The sequence below is a fragment of the Ailuropoda melanoleuca genome, chromosome 4, assembly GCF_002007445.2.
Source record: "Ailuropoda melanoleuca isolate Jingjing chromosome 4, ASM200744v2, whole genome shotgun sequence".
NCBI classification, from domain to species: Eukaryota; Metazoa; Chordata; class Mammalia; order Carnivora; family Ursidae; genus Ailuropoda; species Ailuropoda melanoleuca.
The window spans coordinates 1,329,692-1,354,682 of NC_048221.1; the positions used below are offsets into that span (position 1 = coordinate 1,329,692).

At 58.4% G+C, this 24,991-nt stretch overlaps 1 protein-coding gene across 5 annotated transcripts in view; it reads right to left on the bottom strand.

The window, feature by feature from the left end:
* The window catches only part of AP3D1 (adaptor related protein complex 3 subunit delta 1), a 39,397-nt gene that overhangs the window by 8,412 nt on the left and 5,994 nt on the right, over nucleotides 1–24,991 (bottom strand). For 2 of the 5 annotated variants that reach the window (XM_034657417.1, XM_034657415.1), the window contains exons 2-22: nucleotides 16,929–17,024; nucleotides 16,244–16,324; nucleotides 15,087–15,167; nucleotides 12,820–12,927; nucleotides 11,205–11,334; nucleotides 10,199–10,338; nucleotides 9,979–10,052; nucleotides 8,703–8,752; nucleotides 7,579–7,628; nucleotides 7,107–7,155; nucleotides 5,657–5,802; nucleotides 5,295–5,443; nucleotides 4,994–5,224; nucleotides 4,292–4,523; nucleotides 3,284–3,429; nucleotides 2,905–3,046; nucleotides 2,076–2,147; nucleotides 1,317–1,392; nucleotides 634–836; nucleotides 294–367; nucleotides 18–198 (exon numbers count right to left, since the gene is read on the bottom strand). In XM_034657417.1, coding sequence (XP_034513308.1) covers nucleotides 18–198; nucleotides 294–367; nucleotides 634–836; nucleotides 1,317–1,392; nucleotides 2,076–2,147; nucleotides 2,905–3,046; nucleotides 3,284–3,429; nucleotides 4,292–4,523; nucleotides 4,994–5,224; nucleotides 5,295–5,443; nucleotides 5,657–5,802; nucleotides 7,107–7,155; nucleotides 7,579–7,628; nucleotides 8,703–8,752; nucleotides 9,979–10,052; nucleotides 10,199–10,338; nucleotides 11,205–11,334; nucleotides 12,820–12,927; nucleotides 15,087–15,167; nucleotides 16,244–16,324; nucleotides 16,929–17,024 — 2,511 coding nt within the window. Of the gene's footprint in view, nucleotides 1–17; nucleotides 199–293; nucleotides 368–633; nucleotides 837–1,316; nucleotides 1,393–2,075; nucleotides 2,148–2,904; nucleotides 3,047–3,283; nucleotides 3,430–4,291; nucleotides 4,524–4,993; nucleotides 5,225–5,294; nucleotides 5,444–5,482; nucleotides 5,579–5,656; nucleotides 5,803–7,106; nucleotides 7,156–7,578; nucleotides 7,629–8,702; nucleotides 8,753–9,978; nucleotides 10,053–10,198; nucleotides 10,339–11,204; nucleotides 11,335–11,893; nucleotides 12,517–12,819; nucleotides 12,928–15,086; nucleotides 15,168–16,243; nucleotides 16,325–16,928; nucleotides 17,025–24,991 lie in introns of those variants that run through there. The other 3 variants (XM_034657416.1, XM_034657418.1, XM_034657419.1) reach the window with 3 other exon arrangements.

The window sequence follows — 24,991 nt, forward strand, 5'->3', positions numbered from 1 at the left end:
CTGCGGGGCCCACGTACCTCCTTCTGCTCCTTCCCCTTCTCCCTCTTCTCTCGTCCCTTCTCTCTGTGCTTCTTCTCTTTCTTCTTGGGCTTCCTGACCTTCTTTTCTACGACGGGGACATCCTCTTTTTCAGGTGACTTGGAGGTATCCGTGTTTCTGTGTTTCTGGACAGGCAGCTTCTCACTGTCGGCTAGGGGCCTGGGGGTGGGGCAGGCGGGTCACGGAGTGTGGGGACAGGGACACGGAGAACACGCAGCGCCCTGGGGCAGTCCCGGCCCTGCCCCCACACTTACTTGTCCAGGTCGATATCCAGGGCCCTATAGGGGTCGTTGGGGTCCTTGTCATCCTCGTCGCTAGGGAGAGCGTTCTGAGGAAAAGAGGAACTCTACGTCCAATCCATCCAGCCCCGGGCCCCAAGGGTCTGTGGAGCCCCCCCACCCCCTTCTCACAAAGGGACAACCAGGCCCGCACTCAAGAGGGGATCTCATCTGGGGCAGGCAGCAAGGTCGGGATGCGCCACCGTCTCCAAGCCTCCTTGCACCACAGAAAAAGTCAGTGATGGGGAGGCCCACTGGAGGAGGCCTGCTTCATGTCTGCCAGGGGCGTGAGAGTCGGGGTGCCCCGGGGGCTGACCTCGGGCATCTCCTCGGTGACGATGTCCACCTGCTGTGCTGGGGCAATGTCCTCGTCACTCTCCGTGTGCAGCGAGCTGTGGCGCCGCGGCTTGCCCTTCTTCTCCTTGTCCTTCTTCTTTTTCTTCTTTCTGTCCTTCTCCAGCCTCTGCCGGTGCCTCCGCTCCTCCTCCAGCTTCACGTACTGGTCCGACACGGGCATCCCTGTGGGTGCGCACATGGCCCCGTGCTTGGCCGCGGCCCCGCCATCACCCAGACCAGCCCAAGCCCTGAGAGCCATGTGTGGGCGGGGGACCCGAGCGGCTCAGCAGAGAGAGCCCACCGTGGTCTGTGCTGGAGCGAGGCGAGGGAACTCGCGGGCACTGCCCCTTTGGCCACTGGGAGGTGAGCAGAGGCTTTCTGAATGCCGACAGGCCCAGAGCAGCAGGGGTAGGCGGGGGGCTCGGGCTCGGGGAAGGAACGAGACAGCACCAGCATAAAGGCCCGTGGCCTGTGCCCCCCATTCACCCTCTAAGCTGGGGGCTACCACAGCCAAAGAGGCAGCACGGGGTGTAGCCGAGAGCGTGCATGACGGGCTGGAGGCTTCCAAGGCCGGGCCTGACAGCATCTGGCAACTGGACCCGGCCCCCACCCCCCTCGCTGACAGGGGCTCCCCGGGCTCACACTGTCTGTGCAAATACTTGCCTGGCACCTTCAGGGGCACCGAGAGGTCTATCTGCACCACGGGTATGTGCTCCACACCTGGCATGTCCTGGTACCGCTGGAGAAGCAAGCACCAAGACATTACTGGGAAGAACGGACGGGGACTCCTGAGGGTGCCACGAAACATGTGGATAGCCTGGGCTGTGCGGGATCCCGCTGGGGGCCCTGCACGTGCGAGAGGGCATGCTGGGGGGCGTGGCTCCCTACAGACTGGGGGACTGGTCTGTCGGTGTGAAAAAACACAAGTCAGATGTAAAACTTCTGTCCAGTTACTCTGTCTAGATGGCCTACTTCAAGTTAGGAAAGCAACGCAGGCCTGAACTAGGACGCCCACCAAGATGGCTACAGTCAGAAAGCCAGACGTCACAGGAGCCAGTGAGGTCGCGCACGGCGGGTAGGAGCCATCTGTGGGCCCTGAGAAGGCTAAGCAGAGTCATGAGGTGACCCGGCGATCCCAAGAGAAGGGAGCCAAGGGAGCACCCATGTGTGCAGCCGTGTCCATCTGGGGAGCCTAGCGGTTGGAGGGCGTGGATGAGGGCAGTGGGCACTGCCTGGATTAAGATCTGGAACGTTCAGCTGCCTTTACTGGGTATTGTGGGCAGTTGGGCCACACGGACCTACCACAGCAACGAAGTGCTGTCCTGCAGACAGGACCCTGATGTCCTCCCAAGCGTGGATGGGGGCCCTGGGAGGTGTGGAGGAGGAGACTGTCTCTCGAGGACGACTTGAAACCAGCCTTACCTTTTGGGGGGATGGGGAACTTTTGATGTAGAATGGGTTGTTGGCCTGTTCCTGCTTCCGGGCTTCTCGACGCTGCAGGGACAGGATGCAAGTGCGTGTCCATTAACGCAGGTGCGACATGTACCCTCCCTGCTAGGCGGGGGCCACCTCCATGCTCCAGGCCCAGGCAGAGCTGGGAGGCCGCAGAGCTTTACTGTCAGCCCTCAGCCAATAGGAAGACAACAGCAAGAGTAGGAATGAGGTCAAGAATGACCCCAGAAGGTGGGGATGACCATCTCTGTTTCAAGGATGACAGCTCGGAGAGGCTGGGTGAGCTGTCTAAAGCCGTTCAGCTCCAAAGAAGAGCTGAGCTGGGAGTCAGATCACATTGGCTGAAGGCTCAGACTGCACACAGGTGGGAGGAAGGCAGGACGGGCCCAGAGGGAAGGAGGCGCTCCTGGGGGGCACCTCTTATTTCAGAAACAAAGGAGCCAGACATAGTGGGGCAAAGAGCTGGGGGGACGTGCTATCTGTTCTGAATACTGCAAGTTGTAAATCTTGCACCCAGGAAGAACGGAGCAGAAGCCCCCAGACACCAGGTCAGGCCCCCTTGGCTCTCTCCGAGGGGCTATGGGCTCAAGAGAAGCCGCTTCTCATTTCCCAACCCAAAACCCAACCCAGACTTCAAAGGGTCGCTTGCTGCTCCCTGGAGGACCACAGGACCAACCCCAGCTCTGCCAGGACTAGCACAGCCACCCGTGGGCTTAGGTTTCAGAGTGCTCCGAGCCGTGCCACCTGCCCCTGGGGCCCCGGCGGGAATGAAGCCCGCCTCCGTGCAGCCGCTGCTCACCCGGGCCAGCTCCTCCTCGTCAGCCTCCAGCTGCCGCGGCTTGGCGGGGCGCGGCTCCTCCTCGTGGAAGATGGCCTTGGGCTTCTCGTCCTCGGACTCGCTGTCTGACGGCGGCTCGTTGATCCAAGCGTCCAGGTCCAGGCTATGAGACACGGTGAGGTCACAGGGCAGCTACGCCTGCGTGCCAGCCCTGGACGCTCATGGCAGCACATGAAGCAGGAACACCCCTGGCGTCTTGGAGACAAGGATGGCGCTAAGCTGCTACTTGAGATCACAGCTACCAGGGACAGAGACGCCAGCGAACGCCCTGCTGCACTTCCGCTCTCACTGTCCTTCCTGCCACCCTGGCCCAGGACCTCTGACCAGCTGCACAGCTCACCCTTCGGGAACCGGAACTTTCTTCTGTGCCTTGGGGGCCACCGGATTCAGCTCCCCAGCAAAGAGGGCGCTCACTTCTTCTGCCACTGGCACGTCCTTAGCCTGAAGCTTCTGGATGTGCTTGACCAGCTGCAAGATGCAGGACGCCTGAGGGGACCACAGGGGAGTCACAAGGGGGTCACAGAGGACTGGCCCTGAAGGTCACCAGGCACTGCGGCTCACTGCTCAGAACACACGGATGCCCAGCCCGAGGAAGGCAAGCATGGAAGCCCCTTGCCTGAACCCTGCTGAGAACATCTGGAAGGCTCCCAGAAGCCGTGGGCTCTGCGGACGCGTCCACTGAGGAAGAAACCAGCCCACAAATAAGACGTGGGGGTCATGAGCAGAGAAGGCACCGTCGTCCAAGAGAACCACTCGGACAGGCCTGGGCGGCCCCAGCGACCCACAGCACCTGCTTCCAGGACGCACCGAGGCACCTCTGTGCTGTTGTCCTCTGTGGGCCCCGGCTTAGGACTCCGCCCGAGCGTGGCTCCCGGTGTGACGCAGGGCTAGGGGACCACGGCCACCAGCTGGGTTAACGTCGCACAGCTGCCCTCGACCGTGGAGCACCAGGGCCCACCAAGCGACATTCAACGCTCACGTGTGGTTTGGAAAACAGGGTCCTATGTCGCCCACCGGGCACCAGCATGTGCCAAACCAGCTCTCCCCGTAGCAAGAACCCCGGTCCTCACCCACCCAGAAAACCACTGCCAACCGGATGCTCCCCTCAAAGGCCAGTGACACACCCTCACAGTGGCTCCCTCTTGTTCACTGTCTCGTGGGAGCCCCGGAGAACGTATTTCTCCAAGTTGCCCTTGNCCCCCCGCACATCCCCGGGCTGGGGTGGAGCCCCGGAGAACGTATTTCTCCAAGTTGCCCTTGGGGAAAAGCAAAATTGACCGCTGTTGGGAAGACACAAGCACGAGACATGGGCTCCTCCAGAGGCGCGAGCGCTCCGTGAAACACTGACCCGCTCCTGGACCTCCAGGTCCGCGCTCTGCACAAACTGCGGCAGCCGGTCCACCATGAGCTGGGTGACGTCCTGGGCCGCCTCTGGCTCCGCAGCTTGCTCCTTCTGCTGCAGGATGGACGCGTAGAGCTTGACCACGTTCTGCACGTACACGGCCTGGATGTGGCCGGGCAGGGTAGTGACCTTGGGCCGCAGCATGGCCTCGAGGGTCTGGTGGGGTTCCTGCAAGTGCCTGCGGACAGGGAGGGCCTGATGAGCACGCCACCCGTGGCTGCCAGCCCTGGGCCGCCCCGCTATAGGAGTCCCATGTGTGCACTCCCCCATGTGGGGGAGGAGAGAGGGGGAGAACTCTAAGGAAGAACCCACGGCGACGAAGGGACAATCACGGAGTAGCCATGGGGAAAAAAACGCTGAGAAAAAGAGCAAACAAAAGCAAACCGACAGGACCATTTGGGTGACAGACCGTCCGTGGCCGCAACGGGCAAGGAAAAGAGAAGAGCTGGGGAAAGACGCAGCCGTCCTGGGCCACCGGGACTGGCTTCTCACCCGTTCTCGGGGTGGGAAACGTGTACTTAAAGGAGCTCTTTCAGCAGAGAAAAACCCCAGGAAAAAGAGATGGGGGCAGCTGCCAGGAGCCCGGGGACACAGTCTGCCAGCACACCTCTCCCCAGGGGAAGGCGGGCGGCCCTTGGTGCCACTCACTCAGAGAACTCCCCGCAGATCCAGGCGGCGGCGTACAGCACCTCGCAGATGCCGTTGCGCTGGGTGCTGCTGGCCACCAGGTGTGCGCTGTCGAGCAGCGCGGACATCTGCGACACGGCAAACTTGCGGATGGCCTTCACGCGGATGGCCACGTCCAGCATCTGCGCCGCGATGAGGTGGCCGTGGCGGGTGCCCTCCAGCCGGGTCAGCTCCACCAGGACGCTGATGTACCTGCGGGAGGGAGCCCTTGAGGTGCGCCCCTGGCGCCGGCACCCGCCCCCCCGCGCTGAGGGGCACGGACCACTGGAAGTTGGTGATGTGCTGGTAGTTGCACTGGCTGCAGATGTCGATGATCTTAGTCAGCAGCTCGTCGCGGTAGGTCGTGCCCTCCGCCTTGTCCACGTGGCTCATCAGCTTTTTGACGATCTCCACCAGGTTCTTCTTGGACACCTGGGGGCAGGGAGGAGCTGGTGAGGGCGNGTCGATGATCTTAGTCAGCAGCTCGTCGCGGTAGGTCGTGCCCTCCGCCTTGTCCACGTGGCTCATCAGCTTCTTGACGATCTCCACCAGGTTCTTCTTGGACACCTGGGGGCAGGGAGGAGCTGGTGAGGGCGGGGCCGGGCGGTCTGCGGCGGCGCGGCAGGCCAGGGGCGGGGCACACACCATTCCGTACAGGAGGTCGAGGGCCCGCAGGCGGATGGACTCGTCCTTGTCGTCCAAGCACTGCAGGACGAGGTCCTTGTGGGCCTGCACGGACTTGGGGTGTGTTCTCAGGATCTTGGACATGGCCAGCAGGCCCAGGTACTTCACTGCGGAGACGGCGAGATGCAGTTAACCTGGACGCGCCCTCACAGGCTTCGGGGCCTGCACACAGAGCGAGGCCGGGTCTGCAGCCCTAGCCGGACAACCTAGGCATGGTCAGAACCAGCCGCACGCGGGCCCCCAGGGATCCTAAGTGGCACACTGGGTGCAGGGAGAGAAGTCCCAGTGACCTCACACATGCCGGGCGCCACTGTCTGCCCCTGACCGACCCAAACACACAAGCGTCTAAAGCCTGGGTGGTGAACTGCAGGCCACAGGCCACGTCCGACTCGAAGCCCGGTTCTGTGAACGCCCCCCACACAGGCCGTGCCTCCCACTGCCACGGCAGCAAACGCTGCCGGGTCTGCAAAGCTGAGAAAAGTTACTATCCAGCCCTGCGCAGGCCAGGCACGGGAGCCCTTCCCTGCTCTGGACGAAAAGATCCGGACTGAAAAGGCACAGTCCTCAGCAGCCCCTGCCACTGCCCCCAAGCTCCAGGGCGTGTGAATGGCTGGAACCCACGCGGAACACTCTACGAATGATCGCAGGCAGGCGAGTGAGCAAGGCGCACAGGGGTTATGTCATGCCTGTCGGGAAAAGCACCAGGATCACCAGAAACTAAGGTGCTCTGTCGACGCCAGGAAAGCCGCAGGCATCGCAGCAGGAATGGGCGCTCCCAGGAGACCCCAGAGGAGAGGGCACCAGTGGCTCTGGGCCTCCCCGAGACCTGCCACTGACCTCCCTGCTGTGCGTGCACAGCACCTCCCGGAGCCCTCTGGGGCCTGGAGGAGCCACATCCTGCTAAGGAACCTTGCCCAGGGGGCGCCTGGGTGGCATAGCTGTTAAGCGTCTGCCTTTGGCTCAGGGCGTGATCCCAGCGTTATGGGATCGAGCCCCACATCAGGCTCCTCTGCTATGAGCCTGCTTCTTCCTCTCCCACTCCCCCTGCTTGTGTTCCCTCTCTCGCTGGCTGTCTCTATCTCTGTCAAATAAATAAATGAAATCTTAAAAAAAAAAAAAAAAAAAGAACCTTGCCCAGGCCCCACCTCCCCATGGACACGGCACACGGCCCACACTCCGAAACCATCCCGGCCGCACATGGGAAGTTTTATTGGCAGACGGCAGCGGAGGGCGGGCGCGGGGCTGCAGCTGTGCCGACAGAAGCTGGTTTGTTGAGAACGCTCTGGAAGCCCCAGTGTCACGCTGCACACACGGGACCGCAAAGCAGGGCAGTGTGAGCGTCTGGTTTCCTACGCGGCCGAGAGCCCCAGCACCGCAAAGGCTTCGGCGCTGCACCTACGGCGGAACTCACAGTTCTGATCGGAGTCTTCTATCAATATCCTCAGTTTCTGAACGCAGAGCTGCAGAAGGAAGGCGACACGGGTCACGCCTCCTGAGGCCACAGTGAAGTCAGTGACCCCAGGCCCACCTCACAGCCTGATCCGGCCCAGAGGCCCTGGGGCCAGGGAGGGACAAAGGACACTGAGCCCCACTTGGTGCAGCACCCACCATGCAAGCAAGGCTGCCTGCAGCACCCACAGGGACACATGTTTGGGGAACGCCCACTGCCACACACACGGACACCCCAGTGGCTTCTGGGGGCACTCATGTTTGTGTCCACCCCACCCCCGCAACTTGTCAACTTCACAGAAAGGTTGGCAAGGGCCCAGTGCAGGCACCACGCGTGAATGATGGAGCAGAGGTGGGGCAGGCCGGCACATCCCCCAGATCCTTCCCCAGGCCGCGCCCGACTGCAGCCGCGGTGTCCGCGCCTGGAGACGTACCTGGATGCTAGCGCTGTGGTTAGGCATGCCAGAGGACAGGGAGATGAGAACTGAAACAGAAAACTCGTGTCGGAACTCGCCAGGCCTCACCCACGTGCAGAGGCCCACACATGCATCCACTGTGGGCTCCGGGACACCACACACACGCCAGCATGCCGGGAACTGCTGGCCCAACTGCTCTCCTGGAGAGGCTGGTTTAAGGGATGGCATCTGGCTGCTGGGTCTCTATGGCTGGGAGTACAGGCCACAGTCCCACAGCAGGCACCCCATCCAGGGCAGGTCCGCAGAGCCTAGGCCAGCCCCACCTGCCTGGTGCTTACAACCACCTGGGTCTCAGGTGCCGTGTGCCAGGCCTGCTGCCTTGCCCTATGCCCCCAAGCCCCTTGCCCATCACCAAGGACAGACTGATCCTGCCACACCCCGGTTTCCCCCACTGACCACTCCAGAGACTTGCTCTCCAGGTCCTGCATTTGCTGCCTCTGGGCACCGGCCGGCCCCAAATGTCCACCCTTCCTCTCCCTCCGTGTCACTGAGCCTCAGGGCCCACACAGCTCTAATCCCGGAGCGTGGCCCTGGGCCAGCTTCCTGGGAACGGCTGAATTTCAGGCAGCCCACAGGGCCTTGAGGAGGAACCATAAGGCCGGCTTCCCAACAGCTTCGGGCAGATAGGCAGGCAGCAAGGAGGTGAACCCCGTGGGCCATGACTCTGGCTCCAACAAATAACGTGGACAGGGGCTCAACTTGCCAAGCGTGCAGAAACACGTCAGCCAATGCTCTGTGTGGCCCTTGGCTGGAGACTGACTCAAACCGGCAGGACTCCAAGACTCAGGAGGCCTTCTGGCCCCATCTCGTGAAAACTTTTTGTAGTGGGTTCCTATGCTTAAGAATGTACGGGGGATAGCATGGTGCCTAAGACTTGCTCTAAAGTCCTCAAGGAAAAACGGTCTCACTGGCAGGTGTGCCACAAGCCGTCCACGCCTCCAAGGGGCGGCAAAGATATGGGGCGAAGGAGCTTGGGATGCTCTCTGCACCATGGGGCCCCACCTTGGCGCCCAGGGTGGGAGCAGGGAGGGCCTTCCACGTGACACAGCCACCTGCCCTAGACCCCGTGGCCAGCCCCTCACCTGCGATGACGGTGTTCACGCACTCGTAGAGAAGGGACATGGCAGATGTGCTGGAGGAGGAAGAAGAGCAAAGGCGTGAGGACCAGGACACCTGAGAAATGAAGGGAAGGCCCATGTCTGCCACCCCCTCCTACCCTTCCCCCCGCCGAGTCCGAGGCAGGGCTGGGGCAGGAGCTGGCAACCCCTGCACACTACTGTCACCTGGGTCAGCAGCATTCTCCAAGGGACACGAGCCTCCCTAACTGCCAATGGGGGCCTCTGACACTCCCACCCGTTGAGCCCATTCCTGGAACTTTCCATTGTGATTCCCGTAAAGGAAAGCCAACTCCCCTCAACGTCTCTCCCAACCTAAGACCTCACCACCTGGCTCCACCGTGGGGGGACGCAGGGGGCAGTGAGCGTGGCCGCACACAGGCAAGCAGAGCACAGAAGGCCATGGCTGCCGTGCCACTGCCAGGGGTGTCTGGGGGACGTGGCAGGCACGGCCCAGGGCGACTGCCATGGGAAGACACCAGGTGTGTCTACTCCATTTTGACCTCCTCACAGGTGACACTCTGGATCCCAAGTCACCCAAACCCAAGGGTGTGGCTGCCGCGTGTCCCAGAGAGCAGGGGCCATCAGCCCATCCATATCCGTGGTCACTAGACCGATGGCCTCCTGTTAATCCCCTCTGGAAACCACAGCGCTGCACCACTCACTCAGGAATGGTGGGTGTTCAAAACCAAAGACGTCCCCAGCCCAAGCGCCTGTCCACCCAATTATCCCTCACTGTCCGGTCCGCTCATGAGCCTGGGGACGGAGGCCCAGCCTCAAGGCCCCAGTTCCTCCTGTCGCCCATGGCCACCCCCGCCCCGGGGGACCTGGGAGCAGGATCTGCTGTGCCGTCTGCTACTTAGCCCCCCCGACGCAAGCACAGGCCCCCGAGTGGTGCGGGAGCTCCTGCAACATTCCAGAAACGGCGAGGGACACAGCTGTCTACAGCTCTTCCAGCAGACGGCCGAGGGCTCCTCGTGAGCTAGAGAGCAACCACGGGCTCTCTCTTCCTTTGCTTTTACAGCTGCAGTTTCCAAAACTGATTCACGGGGAAAGGACGCACCAGCTCCCCAGGGTCCCAGCAGGGCCAGCGAGCGCCGTGGCGGCACAGCTCCCTCTCAGGAGCAAAATCACACGGTGTGTTTGCTTCTCCATCCCAAGACTCTCCCGGGGTCCCCGTGCCCGAGGGAGCGCAGCCCTGCGCGTGCCAGACGGCGGGGTCACGCGGGGGCCAAGGGCTCACCTGTGGATCAGGTTGGTGAGAGGCTCAATCAGCTTCTTGCCCAACCTTGGCTCCAAGGGGGTCAGAGCACCAAACTAGGGATGAGAGAGGCCGGCGGGTCACTCGGGGCAGGGACAGACCGCACCGACTCCACCCCTCCCCCCCACGCCCAGGGTGCTCCCAGGACACACTGGGGCCTTTTCACTCGGCGAGAAAAGGGAAGATCGGGAGAGACACTTGCCAGTTTGATAATTTTAATGAGGACCCAGTTGTTGGTTGAGGAGGTCATCAGCTTGAAGAACAGCGGAGCGAGGGAAAGGTAGTTTTTGGGGTTGCGCCTGGCCAGTTCACAGATGACGTTTACTGCTGCGGACTGCACCCCTTTGAAGTAAAGGGGGGAAGCTCCTCGTCAGTGAGAGCAGCATCAGCATGGAGGCTGCACCCTTATCCGGGAGGACGGTCCTCCTCAGTAGGCTGGTCACCCCAAGTGCAGGAACCCCTGCTTTGTGCCTGGCACTGTGCTCATCACCGGGGGACAGGGTTCAAGCACCAACCTCCGAGGGGATCAGGCTTCCTAGAGCCGAGTGCTGCCTGAGTCTGTGGGGCTGGCCCCTGAAGGATCCAAGTAACTCCGGTGCAGGACACCCACCGCGCCTGCCGCCTTGGCTCCTACTTCCCCTACCAGAACTTTCCACACCCTGCCATTCTCCCTGATATAAGGCAGGTTCCCCCGAGACAAGCCAAACCTTGCCTCATTTTTAGAGAAGTTGTGTGACGTGTGCTCAGCCCAGAGTCCTCGATGAGGGAAGGGTTGACAGAGAACAGGAGGAAGGCTGGCATGAGCCCTGCGGTGTGGGACCAGAGTCAAGGTGTCAGAATAGTCATGAATGCCAGTGTACAGACAGACAGCCAGGCACTCCCCCGTGTGTGGATGGCTGGTGTCTACTGAGTGATGCCCGTGAAGAGGGGACACCCAGGGCCCAGAGTTTGGTGTTTACGTCCCACACCAACAAATGGGACCAGCCCCTTGGATGGCAGATTCCAGGGCCAGAGCGGGGAAAGCAGAAGGCAGACCTGGTATCTCATGGTAGCAAAAAGTAAGGAGATGCTGTCTATGGTGGGACACCAGGATGGAAGTCCCAGGACCCAGGGCCCCTCAACTCTATCCTTGCAACATCCTCCACCAGGTCCTCGCAGATGCCGGCAGAGACCTGCACCCCCCACCGTCCCATCGTAAATCAACAAACCGGGGTCAGGGTCCTCCAGCTTCTCTTTCAGGCGGGGGAAAGCGGGGCGCAGCGACTCGGGGTATTTCAGGAACACCTTGTACATGATCAGCACAGCCTTCTTCCGGATGTACGGCTTGGTGTGCGACATCTGCAGGAGTAGAGGGCCAGTCAGCCTCCCCTCTGCACGGCCACTGTTCCCGGGACTTGCCCCTCTCCCCTCCCCCCCCACGCCTCCCTGCACCCGCCCTGCTCACAGTCCCACACCTACCCGTGTGTCCCCTCCATCACCCGGAGGGAAACCCCCCCTCCGGCTCATCTGGTTTCTGGCCTTCGAGGGGGCCTGCACACTGGCACTGTGGCCCCAAGCGCAGGGCCCACACAACAGGGTCTTGCATGGAATTGAAACCAGCTTCCCTATGTCCATGACCCCAGGCCTGCCCCCTCCAGAGGCCGAGACCCTTCTCAGACTCACTGGAACCCGATGAAGGGAGAGAGAGGGAAGGGACTTTAACTGGAAAAAGAGCCTACGCCAGTCAACGCTGGCCTCCGACTCCTCTGGCATCCAAGGTCTGTCCCCAGAGCAGGCCGTTGAGGGGTGTCCAGGGCTCCCCTCCACACTGAACCATCCCAGAGCTCTCGTCCTTTTGGAACTCTGCTCTGGCCAGGAAGGCCACACCCCGAGAAAGCTCCCAGCCCCCATGACTCACTAGTGGACTCCCGGGCTTGCAGCTACTTTCACCAGCACCGCATCAGCAGCTTTGTGGCCAGGGGGCATGTCCGTGGTCTCGCGGTGGCAGCTTGAAAGCCACCAGGGACACCACGTGAACAGAAGAGCAGGGCCAGGTGTGGGCAAAGCGACTGACAGCAGGTGGCCAGCTGCACGTGGCAGGGCTGTGATGGACCGGCCCCTGATCTAGAAGCTGCTAGCACATACCGTCAGAAACCACAAGCCCGGACCTATCCATCTGCACGACAAACAGGCTAACCCATATGGACAGAACTCTCCAGAGAGGAAAGCAGCCACCCTTGTGCTCTGTCCAGATAAAAGCGGATGGGAAACGGCCTCCCAATCAGTTGGAGAGTTGGGTGAATGACTGATGCCTCTGAGAACCAGGACTTGTAAGAGGACGTCCGCATTTTAGAAAAATGCTCTGGACACCCTGGAGGTCAGCAGTGGCTGGGGGTTTTTGCCTTTCAAATGGACTGAAATACAAGAAGTCACTCCATGGCCAAAGAAAGACACACGCATCAGGGACGGAGCAGGAAGGACCAAGCTAACTGCGCACTGCCTGCTGGGAACCAGTGAGGCGGGAGCTGGCGGGGCATGCGCTGGATGGCATGGGTGCTCGCCCCGGGCGCCACCCACCTTTGCCCCAAGCGGGGCTGTTTGAAAGGAGGTGAAGAAAGAATGTGAGGGTGACAACGGCCCGAGGCTGGGCCCCACAGTGGGGGGGGGGNGGGGGGGGGGGGTTTGGTGGGGGGAGACACAGCAACTCGGTTTCCTGTCTCATCTGGGGGAACCCTGCCCATTTCTGCACGCCCAAGTGTCTTGGTGTGAGTTTAACCTCGGTTTTCCAGGCCCCCGGATGGACCAAATCACATCACAAAGGATTGGGCACACTCATAAACTCACCAGTGTCATGATGTCATTGGCCAGGTCCCTGGCAAGATCTGGGGTAACAAAACAGGACAGGCCAGTCAGTGCAACACCAGTGTCGTACTGGCTGGGGCTGCTCAGGTCCTGGAAAGGGAGGGAGAAGAGTCAGCAGACAGGCGCCGACAGATCATCACCGGCTCCCAGCTTGGGGTCTGGGGCTGGGCCTACGTGAGGACCAACAAGCAGCAGCCAGTTCCAGGGAGAACGGCCCCAGCCCTGCCGGGCACGGGGCACCCAGTGAGCGCGGCCCTCAGTGTAGGCCCAGGCCGGCATGCCAGCTCTTGAGGCGGCCACCTGCTCGAGAACCCCAGGGCTGAGGGGCCAGAGCGGAAGCCAAGAACCTCTCCCGTTCCTGGGGTTTCTCTTCCGCGACAGCCAGGACAGCTCCTCTGGGCCCCTCCCGAAGGCAGGCCAGCTCTGGCCTGACTTTCCTCTCTCAGGTGAGCATAAAACCAGCCATGAGAGTGGCGCACGCCCAGACCCCTGGTCGCACAACGGCCTCGCCGTGACATCAGCAAAACAATGTTTGTATCATACACTTGCTCTGAGGAGACTTTCCTGAGGAACTCCCCAAACATCTCACAGACATGGTAAAAACACACGAAGAAACGTTTTAAGAGGTCACCTTCTGGATAGCAGTAATAACCTGAAAACAGACTCCTAAAATCCACCCCGGCCCGGGCTGACAGGTAAAAGTGCGTTGGACCCACGGTACAGAACTCGGGTCCTAGAGGACCGCTCCTAACCCAGCGTGACTTACAAAGGGCCGGCAAAGAGTCACCACGGGGTTTTTCAGAAATGGACGTTTGTGGAGAGGACACTCAGGTCACCGTTAAGCGGGGAGAGCCCCAGTTGAGGGGGATGGAGACTGGGGGACAGGGACGGTCTACGAAGTTGTTCTAGAAACCGTGGGTTTATTTAAAATGAGCCGCGTGCAGACTACAAACACTGGGGAAGAGAACGGAGGAGAATGTTTTACAACAGAGCAGGGGTACCCTCCGCTCCATTATGGGACATCTCAGGCTCGGGCTGTCTCCCCAGCAGAGGAGATCTAGGTGACCTGCTCCGGCACGTCTCCATGCCATCGGAGGTTGCTACAAAGGGGCGGGTAGGGGGCGTGCCTGTGCCCAGACGGCCGGCAGGAAAACCCAAGCTGGGCCAGAGTCCCTCACTGTCCTCCTCCCTGCGCCCCCATGACACAGCCCCGCCGGCTGCTCCCAGCTGAGCTTGCCCCTCACAGCCCTGTGGCACCCACGACGCCCAGTGCTGCCGCACAACCTGACCCACACTGGTCTCAGAGCCACAGCTCGGGGCTCGGTCCAGCAGCCCACCCTGTGCCAACCAGTACTCTGGCCAGCGCAGTGCTGCCGGCGTGCCGTGGGGTCTGCCCAGGAGCGCAGGCCAGGTCCCCAGGTCCCCCCGCGGGGGCAACCACAACTCATAGGGTCTGGTCTGTGCACCCAACCACCGCCGAGCTTCTGATTCTGACACCCCCTCGTTACTCCACAAATGATGCTCAAAGCTCCAGGGCCAAGGAAGAAATATATTACTCGGTGATCTTCACGACCATCTCCAAACACACAAATTTTCCATGACTAAGACACACGCAATGTGACTCAGAAGACCCGCTGGGCAGGGGCACCTGGGGGGTGCAGTCAGGTAAGCACCCGACTCTTGGTTTTGGCTCAGGTCATGATCTCACGGTCATGAGATTGAGCCCCAAGTTGGGCTCTGTGCTCAGCACGGAGACTGCTTGTCCCTCTCCCTCTGCTCCTTCCCCCATCCTCTCCCCTGTTCACATGTGCTCTCCCTCTCTCTCAAAAAAGACCCAGGGGGCAGAAAGGCCCCCAGGGGAAGGGTGTGCAACCTCAGCACCGCAGCCAGAGGGAGAAGGGCATGAGAGGAGGACCGCGGCCGGGAGCCAGCCTTCCAACACCCAGAGGACCCCAGCGAGTCAAGAGGGAAGTCTGGCAACTCTCTGGCCTCGCCCGCTGCCCGAGAGCAGACAGACAGACCTGCCACACCACTTCTGGGTATCTTCTGACAATAGCGCAGTGGTGTCTGGAAGCCACTGGCTTATGACGGGGGTCACAACAGCGAGAGCTTGCTGACCCCAGCGCTTTCTACTCGCCAATCGCTCGGAGCACCAGAGAGGCCAGTGTGGAGAACACTGTGGGGCCAGGGTGACAGGAGGGTGCTCAGGGAGGGCCGATGACAGCCACGGGGGCGGGAAGGCCGCCTACCTTGCGGATCTGGTTTGTTGTCAGCATGATGACGTCAGTCCCCTCGTGAAAGCACTGGGAAGCAGCAAGGTAGCCGATCCGCTGTGAGTCAGACATGAGGGCGTCAGCCACGAGACAAGGGCCGCACACCCCAGGGGGGGAGCCCCCAGCCCGTCCCCTGAACTTTGTGCCAAGCAGCCCCGAGCCAGGCAGTGACACCTGCGGCTGGCCGCGGGGCCACAGGGCGTGGATGCCAGGAAGTCATTCCGGGAGGAGGAGGGACCAGCCAGAGCTCCAAGGATGCAGTCTTTGAAACACAGAGTTCTTGTAAGGCCAGCCACACCACCCAGTCCTCCTCCAGCACGTGTCCTGACTGCCCCCGGCAGCCCGGAACTGCCTTCGTGACGGACTATGGGAGCCAGCGTAAAGGCCAGCTTTTCTGAGCACTCAGACCTCCCTGCCGGGCCGACGCAGACCCGCCACTCCTGCACGTGAGCGTGAGGCTCTCGTGGCCAAGCAGAGTGCCTCCTCTGTGGCCGCACTGAAAGCGGCCTGCAGGCAGGACTGTGTCCGTCAGATGGAGCCTGAGACGGAGCCCGAGACTGACCCAGGCAGTGACCCACAGGCGGGCGCTGCGGCCCAGGGAGCTGGAAACGGTCTAGCCTCGTGGCTGGCACACGTTCCCGTCAAAACCTGCCCCGGCCCAGGAAAACGACGCAGCACCCCCCAGTGGCCGTGGGTGTTGACGATCACTCCGCAGAACAGGTACTGAAGGGAGTCGCGCTCATGCTGCGGTGCCAAGTGAGGAGGCCACACCCCAGATACTTGCAAGCGGGCCTCCGAGAGGTGAAGGAAAATGCTCAGAATCCACTAGGAGGCCCTGGGGCTGGGGGCACGTGGCGGCCTCCGAGTAAGAGTTTTGCTTGTTTTGGGGGAAAAATTACAAGCTTGTTTTAACTACTATTACAAAATACATAACTAACCCCAGGAACCCGTCATTTCACGGACACACCACGCAGGTAAGAGTTCACGGAGAACACAACGCACACCGCCACGGCATCTGAGGGGCTGAGGCTCGCGTCCCACACTCTTGTTTCTGCAGAGCACGGCCTCACGCTCTCACGCCCTCCGCCCATCACCACGCGGTTCGGGCCCCACGGCAAGCTCAGCTACCTCACCTTGAACGTGAACTTGGAGGCGCTCATCACTTCTATGATGTTGAAGGCAGCCCAGCTGATGTCATACCCCAGCATCTGTAACTGTTGGAAAGACAGGCACAGTGAGTTCCAGTCACACACCGAGGCTTGAACCCCAACATTCAACGCCCTGTCTCGGCTGGCGGAAGAGCAAACACCATGCGCGCCCCCACTGGCCGGGCCTCGCCGCACGCACACCCTGGAGGATTTCGTGTCTTCAGATGCTAGTCCTTGCATTTAGAGCTACAGGGACAGGTAAATCACAAAGGTGGAAGCTAGGCGTCGGCAGCTGAAATGCCAGCAGCCACAAGCACTGGTTAAGACTCCCCATCAATGAGAATGAACTGGCTCCTCCCAAAAGCTCCAAGGTGACAGGATGCCCCTGGCAAGACTTCCCCCTCCCTTCTGACCAGAGAAGAGACCAGACGAGAGGGGCGTGGCCCAGGCCAGGTGGGGTCCACCATGCCATGGGGTCATCACAGCACGACCGCTCTCAACTCTGAGAAATCAGTCCTGCATGCCAAGGCCAGCGCCTGGAGCTACTGGTGTCGATCCCTGCTTGGCAGGTGGGTAGAAATAGGTGGACAGAAGGACAGACAGAAAAGCAGCCTGACCGCAGCAGGGGTGTGGGAAGCGCCGTCCCGAGCAAACAGCGCTCAGTACTTACATAGGTCAGCTTGCAGACTGCGTTTGCTTTTACTGCAATGTTGTCCTGCTTCAGCTCTTGCTTGATCTCATCAATGCACTGAGAGATGTATTTCGCCTGAAAGGAAACAAAAAATGAGAAATTGCAAATGCCTAAGAGAGTTAGGAATCATTACTGCAGAAAGAAGCCAAACCCAAAAGGCCACACAGCGCATGATTCCATTCACGTGACACAGCCCGAGCAGGCCCATCACAGACACAGGAAGGGGCTTTGTGGGTGCTGGGGGCTGGGGTTTCTTCCTGCGGTGCCAGAATGTTCTAAAACGGACAGCGGTGCTGGCTGCACGACTCTGTGAACGTACTAAAACCGCTGAACTGAACTCTTTAAACAGGTGAGTTGTAGGACATGTGAACATCTAACAAAGCTGTTACTTAAAAAGCCATTTCGGGGGCGCCTGCTGGTGCCGTTGGCTGAGCACCCAATTCTTGATTTCGGCTCCGGTCATGACATCAAGCCCCTGCTGGGCTCTGCGCTCAGCGGGAGTCGGCCTGAAGTTCTCCCTCTCCCCTCCCTGCTGCTCCCACAGCCGCACTCTCTCACGCTTGCTCTAAAACACAAAAGGGCCATTTCAGTGTGGTGAGATGCCCGGGACTCCTTCGTAGCCCTCCCAGGGAAGAAGACCAGTGACGCTCCAGGTGCCTCAACGTGCACTTACTCCGCATTCCTAACGTGGGGGTGGCGCTCGTGTTGTTGTTTTTTTTTCTTTTTTCTTTCTCTTTTTTTTAAAGATTCTATTTTTAAGCAATCTCTACACCTAACATGGGCTCGAACTCACGACCCTAAGATTGTGACTCAAGATCAACGTCCCCAAGATCAAGAGTTGCACGCTCTTCCGACGGAGCCAGCCAGGTGCCCCTGGCTGATATCTTCTACGTGGAAAAGTGTTAAAAGTTAAAGAAGAATAATTTCAACACAGAAAGTTAAGACATGGAAATCTTCCTGATTCTCTAGTTTAGCCTTTTAACAACGTGCACATGAAACCTGCACAAAACCAGGAAGCAACCCCGAGGTCCCCCCGCCTGGTGTCCCTGCCCACCGTTCACCTCATGGGCACCTCTGAGGCCGACACGCAGCCGGCTGCTCAACACCGAGCCCTCCCCACCCCCACAGGCCTCTCCTGGAACTGCTCTGGGTCTCTGTGGCTTCCAGGGGCTTCTTCAAGGAGCAGCATGTCAGGGCTCATGCACGCTGCAGAAAGGGGTCCCGTCCCTGCCACACGCGTACAGACCACCAGGTGTTCATCTGGCCACTAGAGGACGGACACCTGCATCTTTCCCATTTTCTGCTCTTGTGAGTTGAGCTGCAGTGTTTGTGAGAACATATGTTTTAGGATTCCCTTGGTTTCCTCACGAATTCAGCTTGTCTACCACTCACACAGGTTTGACCTGAAGCAGTTCGGATACATGAGGACCAGAGCCACTGCCGTGCCTCCTGGGGGCAGCGGGACACAAGGCTCCCATCACCCCTGCCCCGGAGACACACAGCCCCAAAGAGAACCCATGAGGTGAACGGCCACCGCAGGGCTCACAATGAGTTTGTCCTGCCAACACCCAAGCCCCACACATGCCCGGCACTCCATGAAGCACAAGGAGCCTCCTGTCCGTCATCTGACCAAGAGCAACAACCACTAGAATGTCCCCACCCGTCCACCAGGTAGCAGGAGTCAACGGTCGGCCCCCGCAGCGCCACCGCAGGAGTGACCGCTTCCCAAGAGACCTGGGTGGCAGGCACAGACAGAAGACTCCTGCTCCGAAGGCCCTGACCCCACACCCTCCGTCCACGTCCCCCCCAGACCACACCCTGTTCTGGCCCGAGCCCCTCCGTTGCCTGAAGCACAAGCTCATGGGGAAAGGAGCCCTCAGGCCCTCTCCCAGCCACGGGTGTTTTATGAATAGTTTATGGCTGGGAGTCGGTGCCATGGAACAAGTGTCACTATATCCTTCCAACAGGCTTCGAATTACTAAATCCCACTCGGGGATCTTTACTTCCTGTACTGGCGCACAGATCCCCTCCAGTGTCCTGGATCACGACTGTGAAAGACTTCAAGGGGAAAGAACAAAAAGACAGTCACAGGTGTTGGAGACACCGGCCGTCACGCACAGACGGCAGGGATGGAAGAGGGTGCAGCGCTGCGGAGACAGCCTGGCAGCTCCTGGAAGGGTAAACAGAGTCCCGCCCTGCGTGTACACCCAAGAACACCCGAAACAGTGTCCAAACAAACACTACCACCTGAACGTACAGAGCAGCGTGACTCACGAGAGCCGCAGAGAAGAAACTTCAACGTTCTGCCGCTGCTGGTGGATCAATAAAACGCAGTCTACCCGCGCACGCGCTCTTCTGGACGTCTAGGGGCCCCCCAACCCAGCTTTCAGGAGCACCCGGCACAGTCCACCACTGCTGATGTCCAAGTGGCTCCTATCAGACCAAGCCTCCCACAGCTTGAAAACAGTCTGGAGGCACTGCAGAGGAAGCACAGAGGTGCTGGGTGTCATGGTTTTTGTGGCTTTCATCTCCAGCACCCAGAGTCGCTGGCCTGTGTCTCCCGGCTTCAAGAACCAGAAAGCAGAGACTAGGGCTAACACAGCAGCTGCCAAGCGAGGAAGGAAATCCTGGAGGAGAGGGGGTGGGGGGTGGTCCCCACACTCTGCATATAAACTCAGCCCAAAGCCCGGCAGACCCCGGAGCTAGGCACGCACGGCACGCTGCGCACGGCCAGCTGAAGCTGGAAGTGAACACATTTCACCTGACTCCTGCCCGTGAGAGGACAAGCTGGAGTTTCAGCCCAGACAAGCTGACTGCCCCCGGACAGGACTTCTCAGAGACCGTAACAGAATCCAAAGCCTCTACAGCACGCCAGTCACGACACTCAGGATACGATCTGAAGTCATTCAAGATAAGAAACAAGAAAATACTAACTACACGCAAGAGAAGACGACAATCAAGGTGCACTGGTCCTGAGCTAGCCCCAGTGATGGAATTAACACCCAAAGATTTCAGCTTCACAACTGTAACCATGCTCCCATGGACCAGAAACAAATATGCCCGTAAAGAATAACAAGAGGGGAAGTCTCAGCAGAGAAAGTCAAGTGATACAAAATATGCAAACGGAGATTCCAGAATTGAGAAACAATTTGTGAACTACAGGAGTCACTGAATGGACTGAAGAGCAAACTGGAGATGGAGAGAGGAAGTCAGCAAATTTGAAGCTACAACAAAAGAAACCATCCGGTCAGAAGGACAGAAAATTTGAGAAAAGATGAGGCGAGCCTCACGGTCTGTGGGACACCACCACAAGGTGTGACACGCAAGCGACTGGTGTCCCGGAAAGGAAAGGGTGGGAAAGAGAATATATTTGAAAAATGAAGGGCTAGAACCTCCCCAAATTTGGTAAAAGACAAATTTACAAGTTCAAGAAATTCAGCACCCATGAACGGAAAATGAAAAGAAAACCACACTCAGACAAGTCAAAGTCAAACTACCAAAAAACGAAAACTAGTAGAGAATCTTTTTTTTTTTTAAGTTTGTTTATTTACATAATCCCTACACCCAGTGTGGGGCTCGAACTCACGGCCCTGAGAGCAAGCGTCACATGCTCTTCTGACGGAGCCAGCCGAAAAGCACGGGCTACCTACAGGGGAGAAAGGATTCCACGCTGTCATCACAAACCACACAGGCCACGCAAAAGCGGGAAAACTGCTGACCTGAAGTCTCTTCCCAAAGACAACATCCCCCAGGGAAGAGAGGCAGACGCACGGAGGCCGGTGACATCCGTCCCTGCACTTCAGAGCATTCACCGGGGAGGAGAGATGAGCCTCAAGGATGAGTGGCTGACTTTCAGCAAGGCCCTGCCTGAACACCAGTTTTTAGGTGGAAAAGAGATGCACGGCTCATGGCTCCTGCAGACAGGAAAGGGGCATCATAAGGACAGAGAAGACTCTATCTGCTGCTCACTCGGGAGGACTTAAACATTACCTACGCGGAGCTGCAAGAAGGTAAAGGAAGGAAAGTGGAACACAGACGTGACGTTCCTCTTTCATTCACATACAACACCGCTAACAAAAAAGCAGAGTGTCTACTCCCCTTTTACAACAAGAAAACAAAATTGGTCAGGTCACGTGGACATGACCTAGATCCAGAAAGCTGTAATAAAAACATAAATTAGAAAGATGTTAAAGTCTAAGTTATAAATGACTACATACCCTTGACATTTATTAATTTGTTTTAAACAGACTCCATGCCCAGTGTGGAGCCCGACACAGGGCTTGAACCCACAACCCTGATGAGATCAAGACCTGGGCAGAGATTGAGAGTTGGATGCTTAACAGACGGAGAAACCCAGCAAGCAAGGAAGGAGAGGGGGACGCTTGGCTGGCTCAATCGGTTAAACGTCTGCCTTCGACTCAGGTCAGGAACCCAGGGTCCTGGGATCGAGTCCCACATCAGGCTCCCTGCTCGGGGTGGAGTCTGCCTCTGCTGTCTCTGCTCCCCCTGCTCGCGGGCTCTCGCGTGCACACACACGCGCGCTCTGACAAATAAATAAAATCTTAAAAAAAAAAAAAAAGAAAGAAATGGGGGTAAAAGCATGATTCCGTTTCTCAAATACCTCAGCCTGTTCTGTGCAAATTCACACTTCAGCACAGAGCAAACCAAGAACCGAAACGCATGCCCTTTCCACATCATTTTTGTTAGAGAATTTAACCTAGAACAAAGGACTCAAATTTCCCCTACACGAGAACTCCTTAGGTCTAATATGAAATAGCCATTTCAATCCTGGCCACTTTGCAGAGTTCCCTGGAGCACTTTTTTAAATCTAACAATCAAAAGTAAAACAAAAACCCGTAGCAGATTCCTAGTTAGCCCTCCCTGGACCAGTGGAGTCAGGATCTCCAGGGTGAGGCCCGGTGTGGGTTTTGCAAAGCCTTACAGTTGTTTCAGAAGTGCAGGCAGCTCAAAGACCACGGGCTGGACCCTGGACTTGTTTTAAGAGCAATTTTAGTTTCACACTAAAACAGAGTGGAAGACGGAGTTCCCCCAGCCACCCTCTCCCCGTAAATGCACAGCCTCCCCCATTAGCAACATCCCCTCCAGAGTCCGATCTTTGTGACAGCTGACACACTGACACTGCAAAATTATTAACAATAGTCCACAGGTGACACCGGGGCTCAGTCGGTGCCGCACGCCCTGTGGGTTTGGACGAACGTCACGGACACTGATCCGCCATCACAGCGTGGCACCGAGTTGTTCCCGGCCCTCCTGACCCTCTGTGCTCGGCCCCATCAGCGCCCCCCACTCCAGCCACCGCAGGCCCTTTTACCGCCTCCACCGTTCTTTTTTTTTTTTTTTTAGATTTTATTTATTTGACAGAGAGACAGCCAGTGAGAGAGGGAACACAAGCAGGGGGAGTGGGAGAGGAAGAAGGCTTCCAGCGGAGGAGCCCGATGTGGGGCTCGATCCCAGAACACTGGGATCACACCCTGAGCCGAAGGCAGAAGCTTAATGGCTGATCACCCAGGCGCCCCACCGCCTCCGCTGTTCTGTCTTTTCCAGAACGTCCTAGATTTGGAACCACAGGGTGTGTGGCCTTCTCAGGCCGGCCACTCTCACTTAGGGATGTGCCGCTGAGTGTCGTCCGTGTCTCTGCCTGGCTCGGTGGCTGGTGTCCAGTGCTGCATGGACCAGCCCAACTGTCTGCTCACTTGCTAAAGGGCACCTCACTTGCTCCAACCCTTGACATTTTCCAGAGGTTCTCTGGACTGTCCCAAACAGGCCCCCCCACAGTTGGCTGTGGGCCCCACTGGCTCCCCAGCTCAGGGACTTGGAGCCCACACCACTCACTTCATGGGCATGAGCCCCAGCAGTCTTGTGACCTCTGGGCCCCTTCGGGGTTGAGACCACCAGAGCTAGCGTGCATGGAATGTCCTAGTGAGAAGCCTAACTATATCAGTGTTCCAAACCTTTCCAATTTCTCAGGCCAGAAATTTTCCAGTCATCACAACTGGGATAGGGTGGGGACAATTTCACCCACCTTCCGAATGAAAAAAACCTGGTTGCTGTCTACCATCACCAGCGTTTCAATACCTTTTTTTTTTTTTTAAAGATTTTATTTATTCGACAGAGATAGAGACAGCCAGTTAGAGAGGGAACACAAGCAGGGGGAGTGGGAGAGGAAGAAGCAGGCTCACAGCGGAGGAGCCTGATGTGGGGCTCGATCCCATAACGCCGGGATCACGCCCTGAGCCGAAGGCAGACGCTTAACCGCTGTGCCACCCAGGCGCCCCTCAATACCTTTTAACCCAAAAATGTAGAGAAGTCAGTGAGGAAATAAAAGAAGTTCAACTGACTGCGTCCAAGCGTAAGCAACCACGGAGGTTGCTGTCCTCGTTTTCATTCGGCCGTGGCTGGGCTCCAAACCCCCTGCAGCCAAGACGAGCCTCAGCGACCTGGGAGAAGCACAAACCCGAGGGCCCCCACACCAACACCCAGATCCACTATAGTTCCAGCACCCGAAGAGAGTGAGGCTGGAGCAGGACAGAAAGCGGACAGTCCCACCCCCGTCCTGCCCCCTCCCCACCTCAGGGACGCCTCCCCCTGCATCCAGCCTCCAGAGCCTATGCACAACCATGACTTTCCCGTCACCCTCATGGCCCACATCACCCACGGCCCAAAGGGTAGCGAGGCCCACCTCAGGGCGGGAACACCATTCAAAAGCCTTTGGTGCCGGGGCGCCTGGGTGGCTCAGTCCGTTAAGTGTTGACTCATGGTTTCCATGCAGGTCGTGATCTCAGGGTTGTGGGATGGAGCCCTGCGTCTGGCTCTGTACTCAGCGGGGAGTCTGCCTGAGATCCTCTCTCTCTCCCTCCCCCCGCTCAGGCATTCTCTCAAAATACATACACAAAATCTTTTAAAAAATAATAAACAAAAGCCTTTGCTACAAACACATAAAACCAGAAGTAGGGGGGCGCCTGGGTGGCTCAGTCAGTTGGGTGTCCGTCTGCCTTCAGCTCTGGTCAAGATCCGGGATCGAGCCCCCCACATCAGGGCTCTGTGGCTCCCTCTTCTCCCTCTTCCTCTGCTGCTCCTCCTGCTTGTGCTCTCTCTCTCTGAAGTAGATAATTAAAATCTCAAACAAAACAAAACAACAAAAAACAGAAGTAGACTAAGGGAGCTGGGGAAGGGGAGGTGGGGGTGGGAGGTGGAGTGTCCGTAAACAGGCATGGGTTTCTTCTGGGGGTGATGGAAACGTTCTAAAGTGGTATCGTGCTGAAGGCTGTACGCTCCTGTAAATAATAAAACTCACTGAACCTGGGGGTACCTGGCTGGCTCAGTCGCAAGAGCATGTGACTCTTGATTTCAAGGTCAGGAGTTCGAGCTCCGCGTTGGGCACAAAGATTACTTTAAATAAATGACATTTTTGTTTTTATTTCTTTTTAAGATTTTATTGTGAGAGAGTGCACGTGTGCACACTCATGTGAGCAGGAGGCAGGGCAGACGGAGAGACACTCTCAAGCAGACTCCAGGCTGAGCAAGAAGCCCAATGCAGGGCTCCATCTCATGACCCCGAGATCATGACCTGAGCCAAAATCAAGAGTCAGATGCTTGACCCACTGAGCCATGCAGGAGCCCCATAAATGAAATTTTTAAAAACTTCCACTGAACTTCAAGCTTAAAGCAGATGAATGTTATGGTATGTAAACTGCAGCTCAGTAACACTGTGTAGAGGAAAAACCACCTCGGATCATCTGGAACCCCCACGTTAGTCCACAGGAGACCTGGACGGACCTGCTGCTTCCGGTTCTGCAGACGCTCACAGCGCTTCCGCTGTGCCTGCTCTTGTGTGTCCTACAGCAGCAGCCCCTCCTCCCTGCTACAGGCCCCACCGCCTGGAGACCCGGCAGAGCCGCTGGAGACCAGTCCCGGCTGATCGAGCTGCCCAGACAGTCAGGGAAAAGGTCCAAGTCCTCTGCTGAAAGAACATCTGTCTTGTGGACTCCAAGGAGAGGCAGGAGATGACCCCACATACCAGG